The sequence below is a fragment of the Lepidochelys kempii genome, chromosome 1 (assembly GCF_965140265.1).
Source record: "Lepidochelys kempii isolate rLepKem1 chromosome 1, rLepKem1.hap2, whole genome shotgun sequence".
NCBI classification, from domain to species: domain Eukaryota; kingdom Metazoa; phylum Chordata; order Testudines; family Cheloniidae; genus Lepidochelys; species Lepidochelys kempii.
Window position 1 is genome coordinate 107,568,042 of NC_133256.1, and position 23,749 is coordinate 107,591,790.

The 23,749-nt window shown below is 45.0% G+C and overlaps 1 protein-coding gene across 1 annotated transcript in view; it reads right to left on the minus strand.

The window, feature by feature from the left end:
- Positions 1–23,412, minus strand: part of RAB20 (RAB20, member RAS oncogene family) — a 50,295-nt gene extending 26,883 nt beyond the window's left edge. Inside the window, exon 1 of the mRNA XM_073349722.1 lies at positions 22,945–23,412. Coding sequence (XP_073205823.1) covers positions 22,945–23,113 — 169 coding nt within the window. The 5' untranslated portion in view covers positions 23,114–23,412. The remainder of the gene's footprint in view (positions 1–22,944) is intronic.
- Positions 23,413–23,749: the final 337 nt, after the last annotated feature.

A 23,749-nucleotide genomic window follows, 5' to 3' on the forward strand; every position in this document is an offset into this window, starting at 1 on the left:
TTCTGGGATGAGGTCTGTGATCAACAACTCTGCTCTTCAGGCACAAGGATGAAAGTCACCTGTGCAGGACACATAGCTTTCTCAGGGGCCAGTTCAAGACTGTTCAACCAACTCTTGCAGGGTCTAAGAACCACTACAAACATCACCTTCCACTCCACACACAAGACGTATTTCTATGACCTTGCTTTTGCTTGCACAACTGCATGTATATACTGTACTGTATAATATAAATAGATTTTAAAAATTCCCCACACAATTTCCCCTTGGGAAGAGGAAGAGAAAGAGAGCCACACAAGGCCATGGTTAGCCACACAGTTTAATGTATTTGAGTAACTTCTAGAAAGCACAATGGTAAGCACTACCGTATAGGAACTTGAATAAAACCATTTCCTCTTTCAACTTACTCACCCACCACCAGTTTGTTTTCTTGTAATACCCTGCTTTATTTTCCACCATCCAAGAGGGTAAAACTTCTTACTCTCCTACAATCAGTACCAATACTGAAAACTAAGGAAATGAGCACTGACTTGTACATATATCCTGTAATGCTCCTACCACAGTTCCATCTATATTAGTCCTCCCTAGACAAGGGAATGGGCATCTGAGCTCAGTACTAGGTATTTAAAACACACACAATCAATCTTCAGAGATGTCACTGAAAGAACAGGATATATGTGCCATGGTACGAGAGGTAGCATCCACCCTTACGATGCACTATTTTTCCACCTTCATCCATCAGAAATTGGCTTGCATCACTGAATTTTAAAGCCACGTGAACACATATAAAGTTCATTTTAGGCTTCCCTTTGCCACACTTCTTTAATACAGCAGTGACACTATCAAACTTCCCCTACCCTTGCGCATGACAAAATTAAATATTTAGTATGAGGATCAGGGCCCTATTCACTGGGTATTGTACGCACATAGGAAGGCAGTCCTAAAGAGCTTACATTTTAAAAATTGGTCATGTTTCCATTGGAAGAGTATGAATTGCAAGCCAAAGCAAACAAGGTGAAATAAAGTGCATTGCTACACCAATAGGTGCACACCATTTAAAGTAACAAAGTAAGTATTTAGCAGTGCAGTCACTTTCCATTTTTACAGGAGTGGGAAGGCAGTGTTTCAAACTGAATTGCCTCTTTTAACAGTTATCAAGGAATTAGACCATAAAGAGCCAGGGGGCAAGAAAGCTGGTCAGCAAATACTGATAGCTGTACAAATACAAAAGAATAAACCACACCAAAAAAAACCCTAAAAATACAAACAAACCATAGTCCTTCCTCTTCCCCCAGTGATTAGTCACCGGACAAACCAAGAGGCTATATCTGGCAGGAACAGCTAGAGAGATTTCTATCAGTTGATGGCATCATGGTAGTTGGTGTCACAAGTGACCTGTCTCAGTTGTATTAAAAACCAAGAAGTGAGTCTTGCAAGTTAACTTGTAATATAGACTTTTATTTATAGAGATATATATAGAAAGAAGATAAAAGAATCAACATTGAGCACAGGCTGATGGGCTGGCTGGACAAATAACAGCTGCAAGTGACTCTTCTCTAAAGTTACAACTAGATTATGACAGGTGTCAGAGTAGCAGCCGTGTTAGTCTATATCTGCAAAAAAGAAAAGGAGTACTTGTGGCACCTTAGCCCTGGTCTACACTAGGAGTTGAGGTCGAATTTAGCAGCGTTAAATCAATTTAACCCTGCACCCATCCACACGACAAAGCCCTTTTTTTTTTTAAAAAAAAACACTTAAAGGGCTCTTAAAATCAAATTTCCTTACTCCACCCCCGACAAGGGGATTAGCGCTGAAATCGGCCTTGCTGGGTCGAATTTGGGGTACTGTGGAAGCAATTACACAGTATTGGCCTCCGGGAGCTATCCCAGAGTGCTCCATTGTGACTGCTCTGGACAGCACTCTCAACTCAGACACACTGGCCAGGTAGACAGGAAAAGGCCCGTGAACCTTTGAATTTCAATTTCCTGTTTGGCCAGTGTGGCAAGCTGCAGGTGAGTGCAGAGCTCATCAGCAGAGGTGACCATGCAGAGCTCATCAGCAGAGGTGATGATACTGGAGTCCCAGAATCGTAAAAGAGCTCCAGCATGGACCGAACGGGAGGTATGGGATCTGATTGCTGAATGGGGAGAGGAATCCGTACTACCAGAACTCTGTTTCAGTTTTTGAAATGCCAAAACATTTGTCAAAATCTCCCAGGGCATGAAGGACAGAGGCCATAACAGGGACCCGAAGCAGTGCCGCGTGAAACTTAAGGAGCTGAGGCAAGCCTACCAGAAAACCAGAGAGGCAAACGGCCGCTCCGGGTCAGAGCCCCAAACATGCTGCTTCTATGATGAGCTGCATGCCATTTTAGGGGGTTCAGCCACCACTACCCCAGCGTGTTGTCTGACTCCTTCAATGGAGATGGAGGCAACATAGAAGCAGGTTTTGCGGACGAGGAAGAAGATGAAGCAAGCAAGCAGAGAAACCGGTTTTCCCAACAGCCAGGAATTGTTTCTCACCCTGGACCTGGAGCCAGTACCCCCCGAACCCACCCAAGGCTGCCTCCCGGACCCGCCAGGCAGAGAAGGGACCTCGGGTGAGTGTACCTTTTAAAATAGTATACATGGTTTAAAAGCAAACATGTTTAATGATTAATTTGCCCTGGCATTTGCAGCTCTCCTGGACATACTCCCAAAGCCTTTGCAAAAGGTTTCTGGGGAGGGCAGCCTTATTCCGTCCACCATGGTAGGACACTTTACCACACCAGGCCAGTAGCACGTACTCGGGAATCATTGTAGAACAAAGCATTGCAGTGTATGTTTGCTGGTGTTCAAACAACATCCGTTCTTACTCTCCTGAGGATAACGCAGAGAGATAGAGATATCATTCATGGTCACCTGGTTGAAATAAGGAGCTTTTCTTCAGGGGACACTCAGAGGTGCCCATTCCTGCTGGGCTGTTTGCCCGTGGCTGAACAGAAATGTTCCCCGCTGTTAGCCACGGGGAGGGGGGAGGGGCTAGCCACATGGTGGGGGAGGCAAAAAGCGATCTTGGAATGAAAGAACATGTGCTATGTATGTAATGTTAACAGCAAGGTTTACTGTGAAAGAGTGTACCCATTGTTCTATAAAATGTGTCTTTTTAAATACCACTCTCCCCTTTTTTTTTTCTCTCCACCAACTGCATGTGTTTCAAGGATCTTCTCCTTCCCAGAGGCTAGTGAAGATTAGAAGGCGAAAAAAACGCACTCGTGATGAAATGTTCTCTGAGCTCATGCTGTCCTCCCACACTGACAGAGCACAGACGAATGCGTGGAGGCAGACAATGTCAGAGTGCAGGAAAGCACAAAATGACCGGGAGGAGAGGTGGCGGACTGAGGAGAGTAAGTGGCGGGCTGGAGAGAGGGCTGAAGCTGAAAAGGTGGCGGCAGCTTGACGAGAGGAGGCAGGATTCAATGCTGAGGCTGCTGGAAGATCAAACTAATATGCTCCAGCATATGTGCTGTGTGGCCTTGTCCTTCCCTCCTCCACTACCCCTCCTGGGCTACCTTGGTAGTTATCCCCCTATTTGTGTGATGAATGAATAAAGAATGCACGAATGTGAAGCAACAATTACTTTATTGCCTCTGCAAGTGGTGATCGAAGGGAGGAGGGGAGGGTGGTTAGCTTACAGGGAAGTAGAACAAACCAAGGGGTGGGGGGTTTCATCAAGAAGAAACAAATAGTTTGCATCACAGCAGCCCCCACAGTAGATTTGCCCACTCCAAATTGATTCCCGACTGACCGGTAGCTATCTGGTGTTGCAAGCTTCCACAGGGCTATCGCCACTCGCTTCTTAGCTGTGAGGGCTGCTCTCATCTTGGTATTCATGCGCTTCAGGATAGGGGAAAGCAAGTCACAAAGTTCCATGAAAGTGCCCTTATGCATGCGAAAGTTTCAAAGCCACTGGGAATCGTCCCAGACCTGCAACACTATGCGGTCCCACCAGTCTGTGCTTGTTTCCTGGGCCCAGAATCGGCGTTCCACAGCATGAACCTGCCCCAATAGCACCATGATGCGCACATTGCCAGGGCCCATGCTTTGAGAGAAGTCTGTGTCCATGTCCTCATCACTCTCGTCACCGTGCTGACGTCGCCTACTTGCCCAGTTTTGCTTTGCCAGGTTCTGGTGCTGCATATGCTGCTGGATAATGCACGTGGTGTTTAACGTGCTCCTAATTGCCAAAGTGATCTGAGCGGGCTCTATGCTTGCCATGGTATGGTGCCTGCAGAGAAAAAAGGCGTGGAACGATTGTCTGCCATTGCTCTGACGGAGGGAGGGGCGACTGACGACATGGCTTACGGGGTTAGCTTACAGGGAATTAAAATCAACAAAGCGGGTGGCTTTACATCCAGGAGAAACAAAAACAACTGTCACACAGAATGGCCCCCTCAAGGATTGAACTCAAAACTGGGTTTAGCAGGCCAATGCTCAACCCACTAAGCTATCCCTCCCTCTGGTATTTCAGGCAGGACTGAATCTCCATTGAAGTTTTCAAGGTGCCCCTGACAGACCTCACCAAAACGATTGTCGGCCATTGATTTCACGGAGGAAGGGAGGGAGGGAGAGCAAATGAATACAAAACAAATCTGGTCTATTTCTTGTTTTGATACACTCCATCTATCTTTTACATCTTTGGCTGGCAGCAGACTGTACAGTAGGACTGCAAGCCATCCACATCTCCTGGCTGCTCGGCAGAAGATGGTGCAATAGGACTGCTAGCCATCCTCATCTCCTGCTTGCTCACCATAAGATGGTACAATAGGACTGCCTGCAGGACTAAAGAGAATGACCTGGTCGAGTCATTCCTAATTGAGTCCCTGTGCCCATGTCTGCCCAGGCGCTCCTGACCAACCTTACCGAGGCAGCCAGGAGCACCTCGGACACGATGAGGATGGTTTTCAGGCCTATTGCACCGTCTGCTGCCACAAGGCAATGGGTTGCTGCTGCTGTGTAGCAATGCAGTACCACGTCTGCCAGCACCCAGGAGACATACGGTGACAGTGAGCTGAGCGGGCTCCATGCTTGCCGTGGTATGGCGTCTGCACAGGTAACTCAGGAAAAAAGGCGCAAAATGATTGTCTGCCATTGCTTTCACAGAGGGAGGGCCTGATGACATGTACCCAGAACCACCCGCGACAATGTTTTTTGCCCCATCAGGCATTGGGATCTCAACCCAGAATTCCAATGGGCAGCGGAGACTGCGGGACTGTGGGATAGCTACCCACAGTGCAACACTCCAGAAGTCGACGCTAGCCTCGGTACTGTGGAAGCACCCCGCCGAGTTAATGCACTCAGAGCATTTTGTGTGGGGACACACACGATCGACTATATAAAAATGATTTCTAAAAAAATTACTTCTATAAATTAGACCTAATTTCGTAGTGCAGACATAATCTTAGAGACTAACCAATTTATTAGAGCATAAGCTTTCATGACCTACAGCTCACTTCATCAGATGCATGCAGTGGAAAATACAGTGGGGAGATTTTATATACATAGAGAACATGAAACAATGGGTGTTACCATACACACTGTAACAAGAGTGATCAGGTAAGGTGAGCTATTACCAGTGGGGGTGGGGGGCGGGAACCTTTTATAGTGATAATCAGGGTGGGCCATTTCCAGCAGTACTCTTCTGGCTATGACCATCGCTTATTAGCACCGTAGTGTCCAGTATGACACTACGGTGCTAATAAGCGATGGTCATACATCAACCTTAGCCTGGACCAGTCCACACAAGAGATCCACTTCCTGGACACTACAGTGCTAATAAGCGATGGTCATATAAACACCACCCTATACCGGAAACCTACTGACCGCTATGCTTACCTACATGCCTCCAACTTTCATCCAGACCACACCACACGATCCATTGTCTACAGCCAAGCTCTACGATACAACCACATTCGCTCCAACCCCTCAGACAAATACCTACAAGCTCTCTATCAAGTGTTCTTACAACTACAGTACCCACCTGCTGAAGTGAAGAAACAGATTGACAGAGCCAGAAGAGTACCCAGAAGTTACCTACTACAGGACAGGCCCAACAAAGAAAAGAACAGAATGCCACTAGCCATCACCTTCAGTCCCCAACTAAAACCTCTCCAACGCATCATCAGGGATCTACAACCTATCCTAAAGGATGACCAATCACTCTCACAGATCTTGGGAGACAGGCCAGTCCTCGCTTACAGACAGCCCCCCAACCTGAAGCAAATACTCACCAGCAACCACACACCACACCACAGAACCACTAACCCAGGAACCTATCCTTGCAACAAAGCCCGTTGCCAACTGTGTCCACATATCTATTCAGGGGACATCATCATCGGGCCTAATCACATCAGACACAATATCAGAGGCTCGTTCACCTGCACATCTACCAATGTGATATATACCATCATGTGCCAGTAATGCCCCTCTGCCATGTACACTGGCCAAATCTGACAGTCTCTATGTAAAAGAATAAATGGACACAAATCAGACATCAAGAGATGTCAGTCAGAGAACACTTCAATCTCTTTGGTCACTCGATTACTGACCTAAAAGTGACAATTCTTCAACAAAAAAACTTCAAAAACAGACTCCAACGAGAGACTACTGAATTGGAATTAATTTGCAAACTGGATACAATTAACTTAGGCTTGAATAAAGACTGGGAGTGGATGTGTCATTACTCAAAGTAAAACTATTTCCCCATGTTTACTCCTCCCCCCCCACACACACACTGTTCCTCACACGTTCCGGTCAACTGCTGGAAATGGCCCACCTTGATTATCACTACAAAAGGTGCCCCCTCCCCATTAGTAATAGCTCACCTTACCTGATCACTCTTGTTACAGTGTGTATGGTAACACCCATTGTTTCATGTTCTCTGTGTATGTAAAATCTCCCCACTGTATTTTCCACTGCATGCATCCGATGAAGTGAGCTGTAGCTCACGAAAACTTATGCTCAAATAAAATTGTTAGTCTCTAAGGTGCCACAAGTCCTCCTTTCCTTTTTAACTAGATTATGAAACTCTGCTGTTAAGGTCAGATAAATAAGACATAAGCTGGTTTCCCTTTTGGGTCCATTTTAAACAGTCCTTAATGAGTCCTGAAATATGGCTGCAGCCTTGCAACATGGACATGAGTAGAGTGAAGGGAATAAGTCTCTACTTTTTATTTTTGGAGGCCAACACAAACCAGTAAAGTGGGGTAAAACCTTGGAGCCATTAAATTTATAAAGACACCCAAATGGATTCATGACAAAGTAAACCGTTTAAAAATATGCTATGTGATGACTCTGAATTGGGAGTGCAGACAGATATACAAATAATTTATTCTAACCTCATTTGTCTTTGAAGAGGCAAACAACTGCTTTATTCAATCCCAGACAGTCATAAAGTGTCAAGTTGTCATTCAAATAGAGTCTTCGTTATTGGTTTGTTTGGCACTTTTAACCGACCATAGAAAAGCAGGAAAAATTTGCAGCACTGATCCTGAGAATTCTTTCATCAAGCAGTCTGAGCAGAGCAACCAGCAGACAATGGCCCTAGGCCAGGGAGCCTCACCTGCCCCATTCCTAACCTTAGGCCAGGAGGTCTTACCTGCCACAACTGTGCTTTGGTCTAGTCAGCCCAGACACAAAGCCCACACGTGGTTTAATTCCTCTATATGGAAGGATAGTGGATTTGGCAAGTTTAAGTAACTGTGAAACTTGGATGGTGTCCAAGTAAACAGCTATTATATAGCGCAAGTCAGATATACATTTACATTCCATTTTGAAGGCTATTACTGCACAACAAAATTTAAGAGTTCCCTTGTTCAAGGTGACCTACAGATTAATCTCCCTTGCTCCTGCTAGCAACATGCTTCACTGAGTCCTATAATGACAACTTTGAGGGTAAGGCATTCATCGGCAGTTCTCACCAACCCGGACCTTTATTTCAGACACAACGATTTAGTGAAATGAAATAGCTGGGATTTTATTTTACTTCTTAATTTTTTGACACATTGCCACATATAATGGAGAACTCAAATACTGGAGAGACATGTTAACAGTAAATAAAAACATAACTTCCTATTTCAGCAGTACCCTACATCACTATTTTTGGAAAAACTGTACAAGAGTGTGTTGGATGACTGCTGGACAGCATATAGTATGAAAGGCATACTATCCATATTTGGTAGGAAAGTCAGTCCCAAAGCACAGGAATACTCATTACATTTTAAGTCTCAATGGGGTTTTTCCCCCCCCAAAAGGATATATTAATCCATCCATTGGAAGTGCTTTTGGGTCCCTCTGATAGAATCTTATCTACTCCATTAAACAAAGCTGCTTTCATCTTCTGACAGCATCAAACTATGGGCTGGCAGAACTTTGGAAGAGGAAGGAATCTGTCTGAAAACACGATGTTGCGCAAGAGATTAATGGGGTGTTTTCAAGATGGAAAAGCTCATGAAAAATCCAAGATGGGTACTTGCTTCTCTGAGATATGATTCCTTTTGAATATGAAAGAAGACAGAAGAAAGAACTCAGAAATACAGAAATTTTGGTTCACTGTAAAGTATTTGTACAGTCTTTAGTCTGTTTTAGTGATATGAAATTAATGGATTCTAAATTTCTGTTCCTGTATAGGGTCCTATTAGAATTCTCACAGGGCTCTAACACTAATTTGCAATATACTGTGAACTTCCCTTTTATCTGCAAAAAGAATGTAAAATCAAAGTGAAGAGCTCAGACTTGTTGAGTGCATCCTAGTTCACATTTATGTCACAAGACGCATATATTGGAGCCCACCTTCAGGTCACTAGTTAGAATACGGTCCAAATTAGTAACTAGCAGCCAAAGCTCTTCACACACAAGACATATGATGGCCTATGTGAAGCAAGTTGTCTACATTGTAAGATGCACTACCACATTTGGCTCTATTGTAATAAGTATATGAGGCCCATCTAGCCCAGTACCCTGTCTTCCAACAGTGGCTGGTGCCAGATGCTTCAGAGGGAGTGAAAAGAACAGGGTAATTTATCCAGTAATCCATCCTGTCATTCAGTCCCAGTCTCTAACAGGCAGAGAGAGCCCAAACTTCAAAAGAGACATAGAGACTTAATATTTTCACTTTTGGAATTGCTTTTTCCAAATCAGGAGAGAAGTACTGATGAGGCAGGGTAGGAAAAGCTTGCACTCCCACTGCCTAGTTTGTCCTGCTATTAAAAATTTCAGTCTGCAGGTCTCCAAATTGCATGTGCGCTAAAGTTCACTCAAATTAAAAAACAAAAAAAACCACTTCCTTTGGCCAGCTCTGCAGTGCCACATGCAAGACCTAAAGTTAATCACCCTGTCCAAGTCTTGCTTCCCAGACTTGTAATCGTTCAGTCCCTGCAGATGAATCTTACAGCCACAGCAGTGGGAGAAAGAATCTTAACATAGGATTTATAGAAAAAGCTTTGATCAAATCCCAAGAGAGTCCCATTCAGCACTCCCTGAAAACACAGGTGGTCACTGGGACTCAGGGAAAAGAAATAGGATCCTTTCATTCCCAACATTTTCTATAATGAGAGCAAATACTATATTTTTCCTCTATTGTTGAATCAATGCCTTTTCTTATGAAACGCCGTACAAAGAATGTTGTCTTTAATATATTGCACTAGTCCAGGGTGACTCAAACAAGGAATTACTACATTTACAATTTCAACTGAAGGTGAAATGCTGGCACTGCTAGAATTGCTTGAAAGTTCATACGGCTCTAGGGTATGATATCATCCTGCATCAGGCCCTTAAGTCACTTAAAAGGAGAAGTTTAGAAAAGTGGCAGTTAGTGGTTGTTTCGTAAACTACATTTAAGGGCTTGTTTCAATTTCTTACAACATACATCAATCACTTGGTAAAACTTGCAGAGATGTGGCACTTGCAGTGAATGAAACATCAGCTCACCTAAAAGATGAACTAATTATTGTATTAGACAGCTGTCCTCAAGAGGGAGGCTCACTGACCATGAACCGTATACAATGTACAATAAGCAGAGTACTTGTTCTTCCTGAGCACTCAAAGACACTACTGCTGGAAAATACCACGTCCTTTGAACATAAAAATGAATGCACTGCACTTTGCTTTTAGTTCAATGGGAATATCACATAGGATAGCCAAGTCATTTAAGTAAATATCTGGCATCCATTCTCAAATTGGTATCCAATTAGCATAAAACTTAGACAATTAGAATTACTATTGGGCACATAAAATGTGAAGTCAGGTTTACATACTCTTCTTTATGCTGCAGTTAATTAAGCTAAATTCACTGTTCTCCACAAGGTTTTCAACACAGAAGAATGGAGAGAATATTCAAGTAGAGAAAGTATTGTTCGCACAGGAACAAAAGAAAAATATCGCTCAGACAGTAATGTCTTACAAAGCTGCAATAGACATTTTAACTTTGAGTTTTATGTTTGTGAAAGGCGGTCCAGGAGGCTGACGTTTTGCATTCCTGAACAGAACAAGTACAGTACAGGCAACAGCTGTGTAAGCTTCCCCACACTGCCCAGTTAATACATCCTCAACCTTGCCAAGGAGGGTAAATCAGTCTTTGGCCCATTTCCTGAGAATGCCAACAAGGGTGACAATTTTTTATACGGCAATTGGACAACTAGTGAAACAATCAGCTTCTGCTTGTGATGAAACTGAGCCAAATTATAAATCAGTGACTTTGAAATGAAAGACTCCATACCTCATTGCGTATCCCACAGTCCATCAGTTTCTCTCCCGCAAGTCCTGTCCCCACCAAAAAGTTTTCACTGTAGTTAAAAACAAAAAACACCACACCAAACAAACCCACAATACACACACACAGTCCCTTGATATTTCACCACTAGCTATAGAAAGCTTACAAGGTTATTAGACACTGAATTGAAATTTTATTGACCATTTGTAAATTGTTAAATTAGTCAAGTTCTTTAAATACTTTATTCATTCTTGGGGAAGGGCGGAAGGGTACACTGCAGACATAGCGTAGGGAAGAGTGTGCTATTTTTTCCAGACCTTCCTCAACCTCAGTTTGGTACTCAACCAGAAAAAGAATAAGTCTTAAACTATACATCTTCACTCAATCCAAGGTTAATCTCAGACTTTTTCAAACTCCTCTATACTAAATAGCAGGTTTCCAAATTAAAACATTGTTCTCCAAAGACTGAACAGGTGTATTTTCCCCCTCTCTCAAGGACATCTCAATCAAAATTAACCCCTATAATCGTCTGAGTATGACAGAGTATCTTCACAAATCTCCTCCTGCCTCCTCTCAAAATTAGAAACTCAAAAAGGAAGGTGTCTTCAATTACTGAAATTGAACTGTGTGTGGACCCTAAGCGGTTTCCCTTGGTTATGACTTTTGTGAAATATTGACTTACTGGTTCTGGAAAGTTTCAGTCACGAACAAGTCGAGAGAGACATGAGAAATAACATGATAGTTCAGTGAGTGTATGCTAGAACAGTGCTGGGTTTTCTTTTTTTTTTTTTTTTACACTGTATTCTTAAATACCTCAAACCAAGTATGGATTTAAACTCAGAGTTGGGAAAACAGGAATTGCCATGCTGGATCCAACAAGACCTATCTAAAGCAGTCTCCTGTCTCTCACAGTGATCAGTTCCAGATACTTCACAGGAAAGTGTAAGAACCACAAAGTAGGCAGATGTGGGGTAACATGGCCCCCACATCAGCGCTCGTCCTGATCTCTAGTAAATGTTGGCTTAATCCCTTAAACATGAGTTTTAGCATCTCTTCCAAAATTTGTTACCATTAATTGGATGTTCTCATTATCCATGTAAGCATCCAATCCCTTTTGGATCTTTCTAAATTCCTGGCCCCGACAACTTACTGTTGTAATTAGTTTCTACATTCTAATTACACACAGTGTACAAAAGTATTTCCTTTTATCAGTTCTGAATTTGCAAGCTTTTAATTTAACTGAATGTCCTCAAGTTACGGGACAGGGAAAGCAAAAGTTTCCTATCTATAGAAGGCAACTTCCATTTCCCTAATCATTTTTGGATATTCTTCTGTGAACTGCCTTTAATTCTGCAATATCTCTTCTGAGATATGGTGACCAGTAGGGCACACAGTATTTTCCATCCCATTCCTTAAGCGTTTCCCACAGACATAGCGCCATTGTGGACAGCGCTTAAGTCAATATAACTTGCTTTGCTCAGGGGGATGTCTTTTTCACACCCCGAGTGATTTAAGTTACACCAAATTAAGCTGTAGTTTAGACCAGCCCACTGTCTGTACTGTGCCCAGGCAGACAAATCTCGGAGATGAAAAGATTTATAATCATAGAAAAACCATGTTTCCATGGTTTTTTTTTTTAAAGCAAACTTTCTGTTCTTGCCTCCATTTCCCACCCCCATGATCATCATGAGAGAGAGAGCGCTCAGATGCAGTGAGGTCATTCTTCAGAGAAAAGTCAGCTTTGTTGTCAAAATAAAGAGGATACATTGCAATTCAGGGCATGTTTATGATTCCCCCTCCCCATCATGGAAGAAATCTGCAGATGCTGAAGGAAAGCATTACAACTGGTTCATAGCTAATTATTTTTTGCTGTGGGGGAGTCTGTTCTCATATGCACACAGCTAAACCAAACGGGGGTGGGAGGGCGGCAGTTCTAACCATCACGCCTTGTCATTCCTATGCAAACACATGACTGTCTGGTGGTAAATTCATTAGCCAGCCCCTTTTGTAAAATACTATTATTGCCTCAGCAAATACAGTTTGTGAAATACTTTCCATTAACTTGCAAGTCTGTTACTTTGACAATGAGCCAGCATTAGACAAAACGTCTAGAAGAGACAGCTAGTAATTGAGAAGTTTTGTTGTTGCTGAACATTCCTTTTAATCTGCCAACGGTACAAATGCAAGTCATTTAAATTTACCATAGAGACAAAATTCCGCAAAGAAATTAGCAGCTGCTAAAACACTAATTCACAAACCAGATGGTAATTTTCCATTTAAACAAGCCGGGCTCCTGTAAGGCCACCAGAATTTCAATCTGCATTTGAACTCCAGCCTGGAGAAGACGAAAGGCTATGGGCTCTAACTCAAAGCAGCTCACGGCCTACTCACAACAGGAAGAACTTGTTATATTCCATGACTGCTGTCAGCTGCCAGAAAAAAAAATTATATTTTAATATATATTAACATCCTTCATTCTCCAGCCTTTGATTCTACAGCCATTTTGACAGAGAAAGATCCTTTTGCTGAGGATCTCACTTCTGTTGCTTGGTTTTTTTTGTTGTTTTTTTTTGCACAAACTACCAAGGAGGTCTCAATACAGCACATGCTTAAAGTCCAGATTTTTAAAGGTATTTAGGCATTGCAGCACTCAGCATTCCAATGCCTACCTAGTTTAGCAGCCTAAATCTCATTCTAAAGGAGGTCTTAGGCTCCTAAATCAGTTCTCAAACTGGGGGTTGGGACCCCTCAGAAAGTCATGAGGTTATTACATGGGAGGGGTCGCGACCTGTCAACCTCCACCCCAAACCCCGCTTTGCCTCCAGCATTTATAATGGTGTTAAATATATAAAAACGTATTTTTTATTTATAAGGGGAGGGCACACTCAGGGGCTTGCTATGTGAAAGGGGTCACCAGTAAAAAAAAAGTTTGAGAACCACTGAGTTAGGTGTTACTGAGCGCTGCAAAGCCTAAATACTTTTAAAAATCTGGGCCTGTGTGTTTTGAAAATAAAATTCCAATCCAGCAATGTATTACCTTTTAAATAGTGTAATACTTTGTAGACATACAGTTCACAGTTTAGTTACTAGCTTCAGGAAGAAAATTCTCATGAGTTAAAGAGTCTTTTTAAAAATTAATGCATGGAGTTAGGTTTTAATAGTAAAGTAATTCTGTTTTTTGATATTTTAATATTGTTAAAACACAAATATTCAATTACCTATATAGAGCAAAGCCTAATTATTTTAGCAGCCATATGAGTTCAACAGTAAAAGGTTATTTACTGTGAAAAATCCTATATGAAAAAAAAAATTTTCCCCAGCTTTCTTCCAGTTTCTATTCTCCCATCTTAAAGTGCATGTACAAAGAAAAACATAAGAGATGTGGACTTAACTTAGCAATTGATCTTTCTGAGGTAAGAATGAGAGTGCAAAGGACTGGAGAGGAGCAGAGCCTCACCCAGAATGACCTGGCCTGCTCTTAGGCCCCAGTCTAGTACAGCATTTATGCATGTACTTTAGTTTATCATGATTCAGCACAACACTTAAGTGTAAGCATAGGGACTGACTGATTGATTGGCACATTGCACCAACCAGACCAACCTGATCTCCCCCTTGAGAAGATAACTGATTTATTTAGACAAACCCACCTGGATTTCAGTAAGGCACTTGATACAGTTCCACATGGGAAAATACTAGTTAAATTGGAGAAGATGGGGATTAATATGAGAATTAAAAGGTGGATAAGGAACTGGTTAAAGAGGAGACTACACCAGGTCATACTGAAAGATGAACCATCAGGCTGGAGGAAGGTTACTAGTGCAGTTCCTCAGGGATCAGCCTTAGGACCAATCATTTGTATTACTGACCTTGGCATAAAGCGGGAGACTGTGCTAATAAAATTTGCAGGTGACAAAGTTGGGAGGTATTACCAATATGGAGGAGGACCAGAATATCATACAAGAAGATCTGGAGGATCTTGAAAACTGCAGTAATAGAAATAGATGAAATTTAATAGTGCAAAATCATGCATTTAGGGACTAATAACAAGAGTTTTTGCTATAAACTGGAGACTTATCAGTTGGAAGAGACAGAGGAGAAAGACCTGGGTGTATTGGTTGATCACAGGATAACTACAAGCCACCAATGTGATGCGGCCGTGAAAAAGGCTAATGCAGTACTAGGATGCATCAGGCAGGCGAAGTATTTCCAATAGAGACAGGGAAGCGTTAGTACCATTATACAAGGCATTGGTGAGACCTCACCTGGAATACTGTGTGCAATTCTGGTCTCCCATGTTTAAAAAAGATTAATTCAAACTACAACAGGTGCAGAGAATGGCTACTAGGACGATTCAAGAAATGGAAAAGTTACCTTATGAGAGGAGAGTCAAAGAGCTTGGCTTGGTTAGCCTAACCAAAAGAAAGCTGAGGGGAGATATGATTGCTCTCTCGAAATACATCAGAGGGATAAATACCAGGGAGAGAGAGGAATTACTTAAGTTAAGCACCGATGTAGACAGAAAAACAAATGGATATAAACTGGCCATCAACAAGTTTTAGGCTTGAAATTAGATGAAGATTTCATTCTCTGATGGTTAGAAGTTCTGGAACAGCCTTCCAAGGAGAGCAGTGGGGGCAAAAAACCTAACAGGCTTCAAGACTCAGCTTGAAAAGGTTATGGAAGGGATGGTATGATGGGACTGGATACAATGGCATGTGGCCCATTAGCAACTGCCAGTAGCAAGGCTCCCCAGTGTCTGGAGACAGGGCACTAGATGGGGAGGGCTCTGAGTTACTACAGAAAATTCTTTCCCAGGTGACTAGCTGCTGGATCTTGCCCACATACTCAGGGTCTAACAGGTCACCATATTTGGAGTCGGGAAGGAATTTCCCCACTAGTCAGATTGGCAGAAACCCTGGGGGTTTTCCCCTTCCTCCACAGCATGGGACCTGGGTCACATGAAGTGTAAATTGTGGTTTCTCTGTTACGTGATGTCTTTAAGCCATGATTTGAGGACTTCAGTAACTCAGCCAGAGGTTAGGGGTCTGTTACAGGAGTGGGTGGATGAGGTTCTGTGGCCTGCAATGTGCAGGAGGTCAGACTAGATGATCATGATGGTCCCTTCTGACCTTAAAGTCTATGGGAGTGCTGAATTAGGTCCATGACCTCTCAGGCTGAACCTGCCAAAGAGATTAGTGAGTACAGCAAGAGAAGGTAAGAACTGGTGTATTTTTCAGTAAAACTTCCTTTGACTGCTGGAATTTTTCAAACTAGAGTTTCAGTGTTTCTAGCCAACAGCTTTTAAAGATTCCATGTAAAACAAGGTACCTGTACTCGGTAGGCTGCGATGATGCTATATACAAGACTGATAGTGTCACATTTTAGATGTTTGACTCAATGTTCTGTTATCATTAGTTGTCTGTCATGAAAATTCAACTCTTTCCTGGAAACAGATATTTTGATTAGTTCTGTGCCAAAGTATGCTTTAGTAACAATGCAGGATGTGCAGGTTTGCCTGATCAACATGAAACATATTTTAAGGGACTCAGGAGATCAGTGATAAACTTGACATGGCAGCAGTATGTACTTTTCACATCTGTGTTACTCTTGCAGTCAGAGTGATCAGTCAATTTACTTTCTCGTCCCTCTTGTTTCATAACCCAAAACTTCCTTAAGTTGGTTGTTGGGTTTTTTTTTAAAAAACTACATATTAGGATAGTCCAGCGTTTCTCACATGCGACCACAAGGGGCTCTTCTTGTGGCCACAGCACCCTGGGTGGTGATGGGGGGAAAGTGGGACAAAGCAGCCACCCCTCCCCAAAACGACCAGCAGCACAAACACTGTAGGACCAGGCAACCTTCCTGGGGGCAGTGGGGCTCAGGCTTTGGCCCTGGGTGGCAGGCTTTGGCCATGTGGCAGCAGACTCCATCCCCCAGCCGCAGGGCTCCAGGCTCACTCCCACATCGTCCCTGGTCCTCCCTGCCTCCCTCCCCACCTAGGGCTTACTCATCCCCGGCAAGCTGGGGGACAAATTAAGTCTCCTGTGAAAAGTGATATTAACAAATACACAAATATCACTTTTCACAGTAGCAGATTTACTACCTAGCACATCTAAAAAAAAAAAAACCAACCAAAAAAAGCAAAACATGCAAAGCACCTTATTTGTGTTTCTAGTCTGTTTAGGTCCAATAGTGAATAGAGACAACTGTACATTACTTTTATTATTGAGTCTGCAAAAAAAAAAAAAACCTACATAAATAAATGACAATGATTTGGACATGGATATGTGCATATTTGTTTATTTTTCCTAAAGTTAATTAAGTATTTTAGCAAAAATTGTCAGAGTGACCACCAGAAAGAGTTGGTGGCTGCACTCTGAGGCCACCAAAAAATGTGTTTTGAGAACCCCTGGGATAGTCTACAGATTCTATAGGTACATGCAGTATATTATTTGTACTCATATATTAACATGGAGGTGTAAGTGTGAAATTCCACAGTTTTGCCATGAGCAGTGATACTGCCAAGAGGATCCCTTCACCTTTTCCCACTATTCCCTCGATTTTCTTTTTTTTCCCTGGTATTTGTTTTATCATATAGTTATTAAATTTGACTCCCATCTCAAACTCATAGACTGTAGTGATATGCAGTGTGTATATTGCTTTAAACATTAAAAATACTTGTTGTCACCACACAATACTGCTCATTTAAAAATACTATTATAAAAACAATGGCAAGATTTTATGGTGTTTGACATTTGTATGCCAGGATTTAACAAAGCTACAGAATTCAAAGTTAGCTAAAGACGATTTCAGATAAACAATTCCCATGAATTCTACTGGTCTATGAAAGGGAGCTTTTCCAGAGTCCTTCTAGCACAGGTGTGGGCAAGCTTTTTGGCCAGAGGGCCACATCAGGGTGCAAAACTGTATGGAGGGCCAGGTAGGGAAGGCTGTGCCTCCCCAAACAGCCTGGCCCTCACCCCCTAACCGCCCCCTCCCCCTGACTGCCCCCCTCAGAACCTCCGACCCATCCAACCCCCCCCCCCGCTCCTTGTCCCCTGACTGCCCCCTCCTGGGACTCCCCCCCGACCCTAACCGCCCCCCTCAGACCCCACCCCGTATCCAACTCCCCCTGCTCCCTGTCCCCCCCGACCCCATCCACACCCCTGCCCCCTGACAGACCCCCCAGGACTTCCACGCCTATCCAACCTCACTCTGTTCCCCATCCCCTGACCACACCCCCCTAGAACCTCTGACCCATCCAATTCCCCCGCTCCCTGTCCCCTGACTGCCCCCCAGAACCCCCTGCCCCTTATCCAACCCCCCCACTCCCCACCCCCTTACCATACTGCTCAGAGCAGCAGGTGCTCACAGCCCTGCCAGAGCCAGCCCCGCCGCCTGGGAAGAGCAGTGGGCCAGAGCGCTGGCAGCGCAGCACGCTGAGGCTGCGGGAGAGGGGGGACAGTGGGGGAGGTGCCAGGGGCTAGACTCCCTGGCCTGGAGCTCAAGGGCCAGGGAGGTCAGTCCCGCGGGCTGGATGTGGCCAGCAGGCCATAGTTTGCTCTCCTCTGTTCTAGCACCTCAGTGCTGCTGGATACACAAATAGCTACAGCTGCTAAAAACATCAATCTGTGGCTGGCTAGTAGACCTATGCCACCCTAATGTGACTCTGTCTCGGCCACAGTGGTTCAAGTTTTTGTGACCTCTAGACAGGATTGCTGTCACTCACTATCCTTAGTGATGATAATTCCAACCTTAAAGCTTCAGTTGATCCAGGAAGCAACAGCCCATCTACTTGGCAACACTGGAAAATGTCTACACTGCACACTAAGCTGTGGGACCCGGGCCTGTGGACTTGGTGCTTCCAAGACAGTGCTTGAGCGTCCACTCTGCAATGTAAGCCTGGGTATACAACTGCTGGACCAGGGTCTCTCAGCTGTGCTAATGTATCCATACCACACCACACAGACCTTCTGCAGCTTGGCCTGCATCCACGTTGCAAAATGACAAGGCTTGGACCTGAGTCACAGTGGAACTTGGGTTCTGACCCACATCCATACTAGGGTCCTGAGGGCTTGCTGACCCAACTCAGACTGATCCAACGGTAAATGGAAGAGGGACTTGAGCTCAAAGCTGAGTCAGAGTCTGGGTTTAGTGTGCAGTGTAGACATACCCAAAGACAAGACAACCAAGCAAGTGCTCTGCTCAGTGCATGCTCCAGAAACCAGATTCCATTTAAAACAAAACAAAAAAAAAACAAAAACGTATGGCATGTCTACACTACAAACTTAAGTCGACCTATGTTAGATCGACTTCAGCCACCACAGTTATTAATGCAGTGGTTGTATGTCCATACTACGCTCCTTTTGTCAGTGGTGTGCGTCCACACAAGGAGCACTTCCACTGACTGAAGAGGGGCAGTGTAGCGGGCTGAGAGCCAGGGCTCTCAGCTTCGCACATCTCCCTGCCAGGAGAGGAGGGGCAACCGCCTGGGCTTCTCGGGGAGCCCAAGCATCAGCCCATCTGGGAGTGAAGAGCCCGGGGCAGCACGGCTCCCAGAGGTAAGCACAGGCAGCAGCCTGACTGGAATCAGAGAGCTGGGATGACAGGCACCCAAGCTCTAGCTGGAGCTAACCGCTAGCCAGAGGTTTCTTATCAATTTCACAGCTCCAGCATGGAGCTGTGAAATTGACAAGAATGACAGCCGCCAGTCGATGTAAGTAACGCAGTGTCTACACGGACACTGTGTCGCCCTAACTACACTGACATAAGCCCTACACCTCTCAAGGGGGTGGAATAGGGCACTTACATCAGTGGGAGCAAGGCTGTAGTGTGTACCCTGACATAATTAGGTCAATGTAAGCTGCTTTACGTCAATCTAGCTGGGTAGCATAGACCAAGCCTGAGTACTAATTTCTGAGGCCTTCCTAGGAATGTCATCCAACATCTATTTCTGCTTTGTCTTTTTCCAGATATGTGCATATTTGCAAATATATTTACTGCTAGTTGATTTCTGACTCCTAAAATAAGATATATGAGTTCAGCGTGCAACAAGCAACTTCTTAGATCAGGTAAGTAATGGAATAGACTGCCAAAGGAAGTTTTAAACGCATCTTCACGACACAGATTTAAAGCTCATTCAACATTCACCTGGTAGAGGTAAAATCAGTGATGCTATACAGGAAGCTAACTCACTATAAATAGGGGAGGACTTGTGGCACCTTAGAGACTAACAAATGTATTAGAGCATAAGCTTTCGTGGGCTACAGCCCACTTCATCGGATGCACAGAATGGAACATATAGATATATCTACGTTAGAGCAACTTCAGCCACCACAGTAGCCCACGAAAGCTTATGCTCAAATAAATTGGTTAGTCTCTAAGGTGCCACAAGTCCTCCTGTTCTTTTTGCGGACACAGACTAACACGGCTGCTCCTCTGAAACCTGTCACTATAAATGTGTTTCAACTTTTTCCTAGAATTGTATCAGCTGGAGACTTCAGTCCAGGGGCTTGCTTATGCAGCAACTGAGATGGAACCTACTAGTGGACTAACCCAATTCCGTTTGTAGGCCAGCAGGAATTGCAAGTGTTGCAAAGGTGAAATACAGTCCATGAGCAGAAAAAGAAGGAATTGCCTTGAGTCGCTCAAGAGTTGCCTTTCCTACTGTATACATATTTAAAAGGGTGGTATTGGGGCTTTAACCAAGCTCCCCCCAAAAAAAAGTTCTTCCCATTCCTCAATTAACAAAACTAGTGGATACAATGTGGGACTAAAACTAGGTGTGGAGATTATGTAAATCTAGAAAAGACAAGGGTGGGAGGGAGTGATAGAAGTGTAGGGCTAGATGGGATCTTCTTTATTTAAAAAAAAAATTCCTCTCAAGGACAGGGATGCAGAAGAAAACTGAGAAAAATAAGTGGAGACCGTCTTACTGAAGCTATAATATAACTAGTATTTCTTCTGTTGAAACAAATTCCATCTATCAATTACCTACATTTACATGGGTCTGTCACAGCAGAGACAATCAGCTACCCCCAACACCACATACTCCTCACTACCACATTAAGAAAAGCAGTTCAGTAACTGGCTCTTAAGTTTCATAAGGTGTTTTGGGTTTGTTTTTTGTTTTTTTTTTTGGGTGGGGGGTGGGAGAGGGAAGAAAGGAAAGGAGCGGGAGAAGAGTAAACTCCAAAAAGGAGAGATAAGGAGCTTGAAATACATGAAGCTATTGGTATGGAATCATCTTTGTTTAACTGCATTTTGCTACATAAAATTAGAAACATAAATGTAGAAAAAACAAATAAATCAGACAATGTTTGATCACTTATCCAAATAAATATTTTTCCTTAAGAAATTTCAGTAGTTTCTTCTCCACACACAGTTCAGCAAAAGCCACTTCATAGGACTTGATGAAATAATTAAGTCTGTGTCAGCTGGACAGTATATTTATTGCACTGGTATTGATGAAACATGCGGAAAGTCACTAGACTTTCCTGTTAATGCCTAAGCGTCACCAAATGGAAACTAGGGCATTACATGCTATGTAGTTCTCCATTTCTGGCAAAGTTTTGCAAGCATGAACCGTACTAGAGGTTTTCATTTTTTTTTTCTCCTTGGACACTATTCAGTTAAATATAAAACCTTGGTCTTGCTTCAGTGATGATATTGTCAGAAGTTCTTGAATCCTGCACAAGTTGTTCTAAAGAATGATTCAATATTAAACATACAAGAGTGTTCACTGAACTTGAGAGCCATTTTTCAAACCAGATCTCTCCACTACTATCCATAGGGTGCATATATCTGATCCTGGAGCATGCTACAGAACATAAAAATTTGCCCCAGCTTCTAACTAGCTAGGAGTATTTTAATGTCTTTGTAATTCCTACCGTGGATGGGTAAGTGTCTGGCACTGGCCTTATAGGAAAAGTGTTCTGACCACTACTACAGCTAGACAAAAGTGAGGAGATTCGCCACCCCCCCTAATTTTCATCTAAATTTTGTAAAGAGTGCCCCAAATATCAGTGACAAGCACCTTACAAATGCATATAAGTCCATCATAAATACATCTCATTTTAGACTTACTACTTATTTTAAGTTTTTATATGACATGAGTGTGCAAATGGGCTAGGCATCAGACATATAGGGGAAAAAACATTCCTGTTACAAAACTGGGGGGAAGCTACCCTACTGAACATGGCAACAGAATGAACACATCAGTGCCTCTCCCCACTGTCCTGCCCCCGTTTGGAGTCCTGGAACTTAGCGGAGAAGAATTAACTCAAACTCCTGTGCCGCCTGATCCTCTTCTGACAACAAAAATTACTGCATGACCGGGGTGGGGACCGAAGCCTGAGCCTGCCAGAGCCCTGCTGCCCCAGATGGGGGGAGGCGGGGCAAAGCCAAAGCCAAGCCCTGCTGCCCTGGGGGGCCTGTAACTGGAGCCCCGCTGCCCAGAGCTGAAGCCCTTGGACTTCGGCCCCAGCTGGTGGGGTTCAGGCTTAGGCCCCGCAAATCTAACACCAGCCCCGGTGACCTCATTCAAATGGGGTTGCGCCCCACCTCGGGGCCCCCACTCACACAGTTTGAGAAGCGCTGTACTAGACTATGTTACAGGCATTCCCCTCCCTTTGAAGTGTTTTTTTAAAGTTACAACAACGTAACACGTACAACAGCCACTCGTGCCACGAAGACATCGACCCCCCCCTTTTTTTTTTTAAGCCATGAGAAAGTCCCCCCATCTGAGACATGAGACTGTACATCATGTGGCGGCCGCTTGAAAACCTGGGCCCAGCTCAGCCGCGGGGGAGCAGTCGGTTAGCCGGCAAACGCCGCCCACGGGCTTTCATGCAGCTGCTCTCCCATCGCACCAAAGGGCGCTCTGCAGAAACACAACCCACCCGCACCCCATCTCCACCGCACCCCGGATTTCTGTCCCTGAACCCAGCCTCGGGAGCCGAGCCGAGCCAGCTCCGGGCTACACAGCCTCTCCAGCCGCTCGTCCATGGGGTGGCGGGGGGGGAGACACCTCACTTTTCCGGCTGGTTGACGCCCCAACACCGCAACAGCCCGGAGTGGCCAGGGTGCCGGGGCTCCAGGAATCCCCCGCGCGGCGCAGCTCGGCTCGGGACACCCCGGCAGCCTCTGCCCCAGGCGCGTGGCCCGCAGAAAGGGGGTGGGACGGGGGGAGGGGGGGGTTACCTGCAGTGTCCCAGATGGAGATGTTGTAGGGCCCCCACTGTTTGAGGTAGAAGGCCCCCCCGACCGTGCTGGTCGTGTCCTCGAAGCGCCGCTCCATGTAGCGGTGCAGCAGGGAGGTCTTGCCCACGTTCATGTCCCCCAGCAGCACCACCTTCCCGTCGGGCTTCATCCTGCGGGGAGCCTCCGCCGCAAACCCCGCTCGGAGCTCAGCGGCCTCGGCTCTGCGCCCGCATCCCGGGCCGCCCCCTGCCCCCGCTCCGAGCTACTGCGGGCAGCCAGCCGCCCGGCCCATGCCTGCCCGGCCGAGCGGAGCCGCCAGCGAGGGGGCGGGCTCGCCCACAGTGGAGAAGCTCCCGCCTGGCCCCGTCCCCCGCGGCAGGCTCCGGGCCGGACGGAAGAGGAAGCCAGGAGGAGCCGGAGCAGGGATCCAGCCCAGCCGGCCACGTGGGGCTGCCCGCAGCCCAGAGTCAGCCCCTCCTTCTGGCCGGCAGGACTAGTTCTGCTGCCGCCGAGGCCCCTCAGCTACCCCGCCACGGTGGCTGCCTCTGAGGCGGAACCTAAGCAGGGAGCACTACCCAGCGGCCATCCGCGGGGTCCCGCTCAGGCTCCAGCCCCCTGCTCTCCCCATCTCGCTCGATCTCCGTCTCTCGCTCATCACCATGGCTTGGGATGTTCCCAAGACCCACGAAGAAGCTGGCAATTCTGTGCGCAGGCCAGAGTCAGGACGATGGGCAGTAAATAAGGCCCCGTATTGAATAATGAGCATAAAAAGAAATATCGCTTAACTACTCAGTAAAAAGAAAAG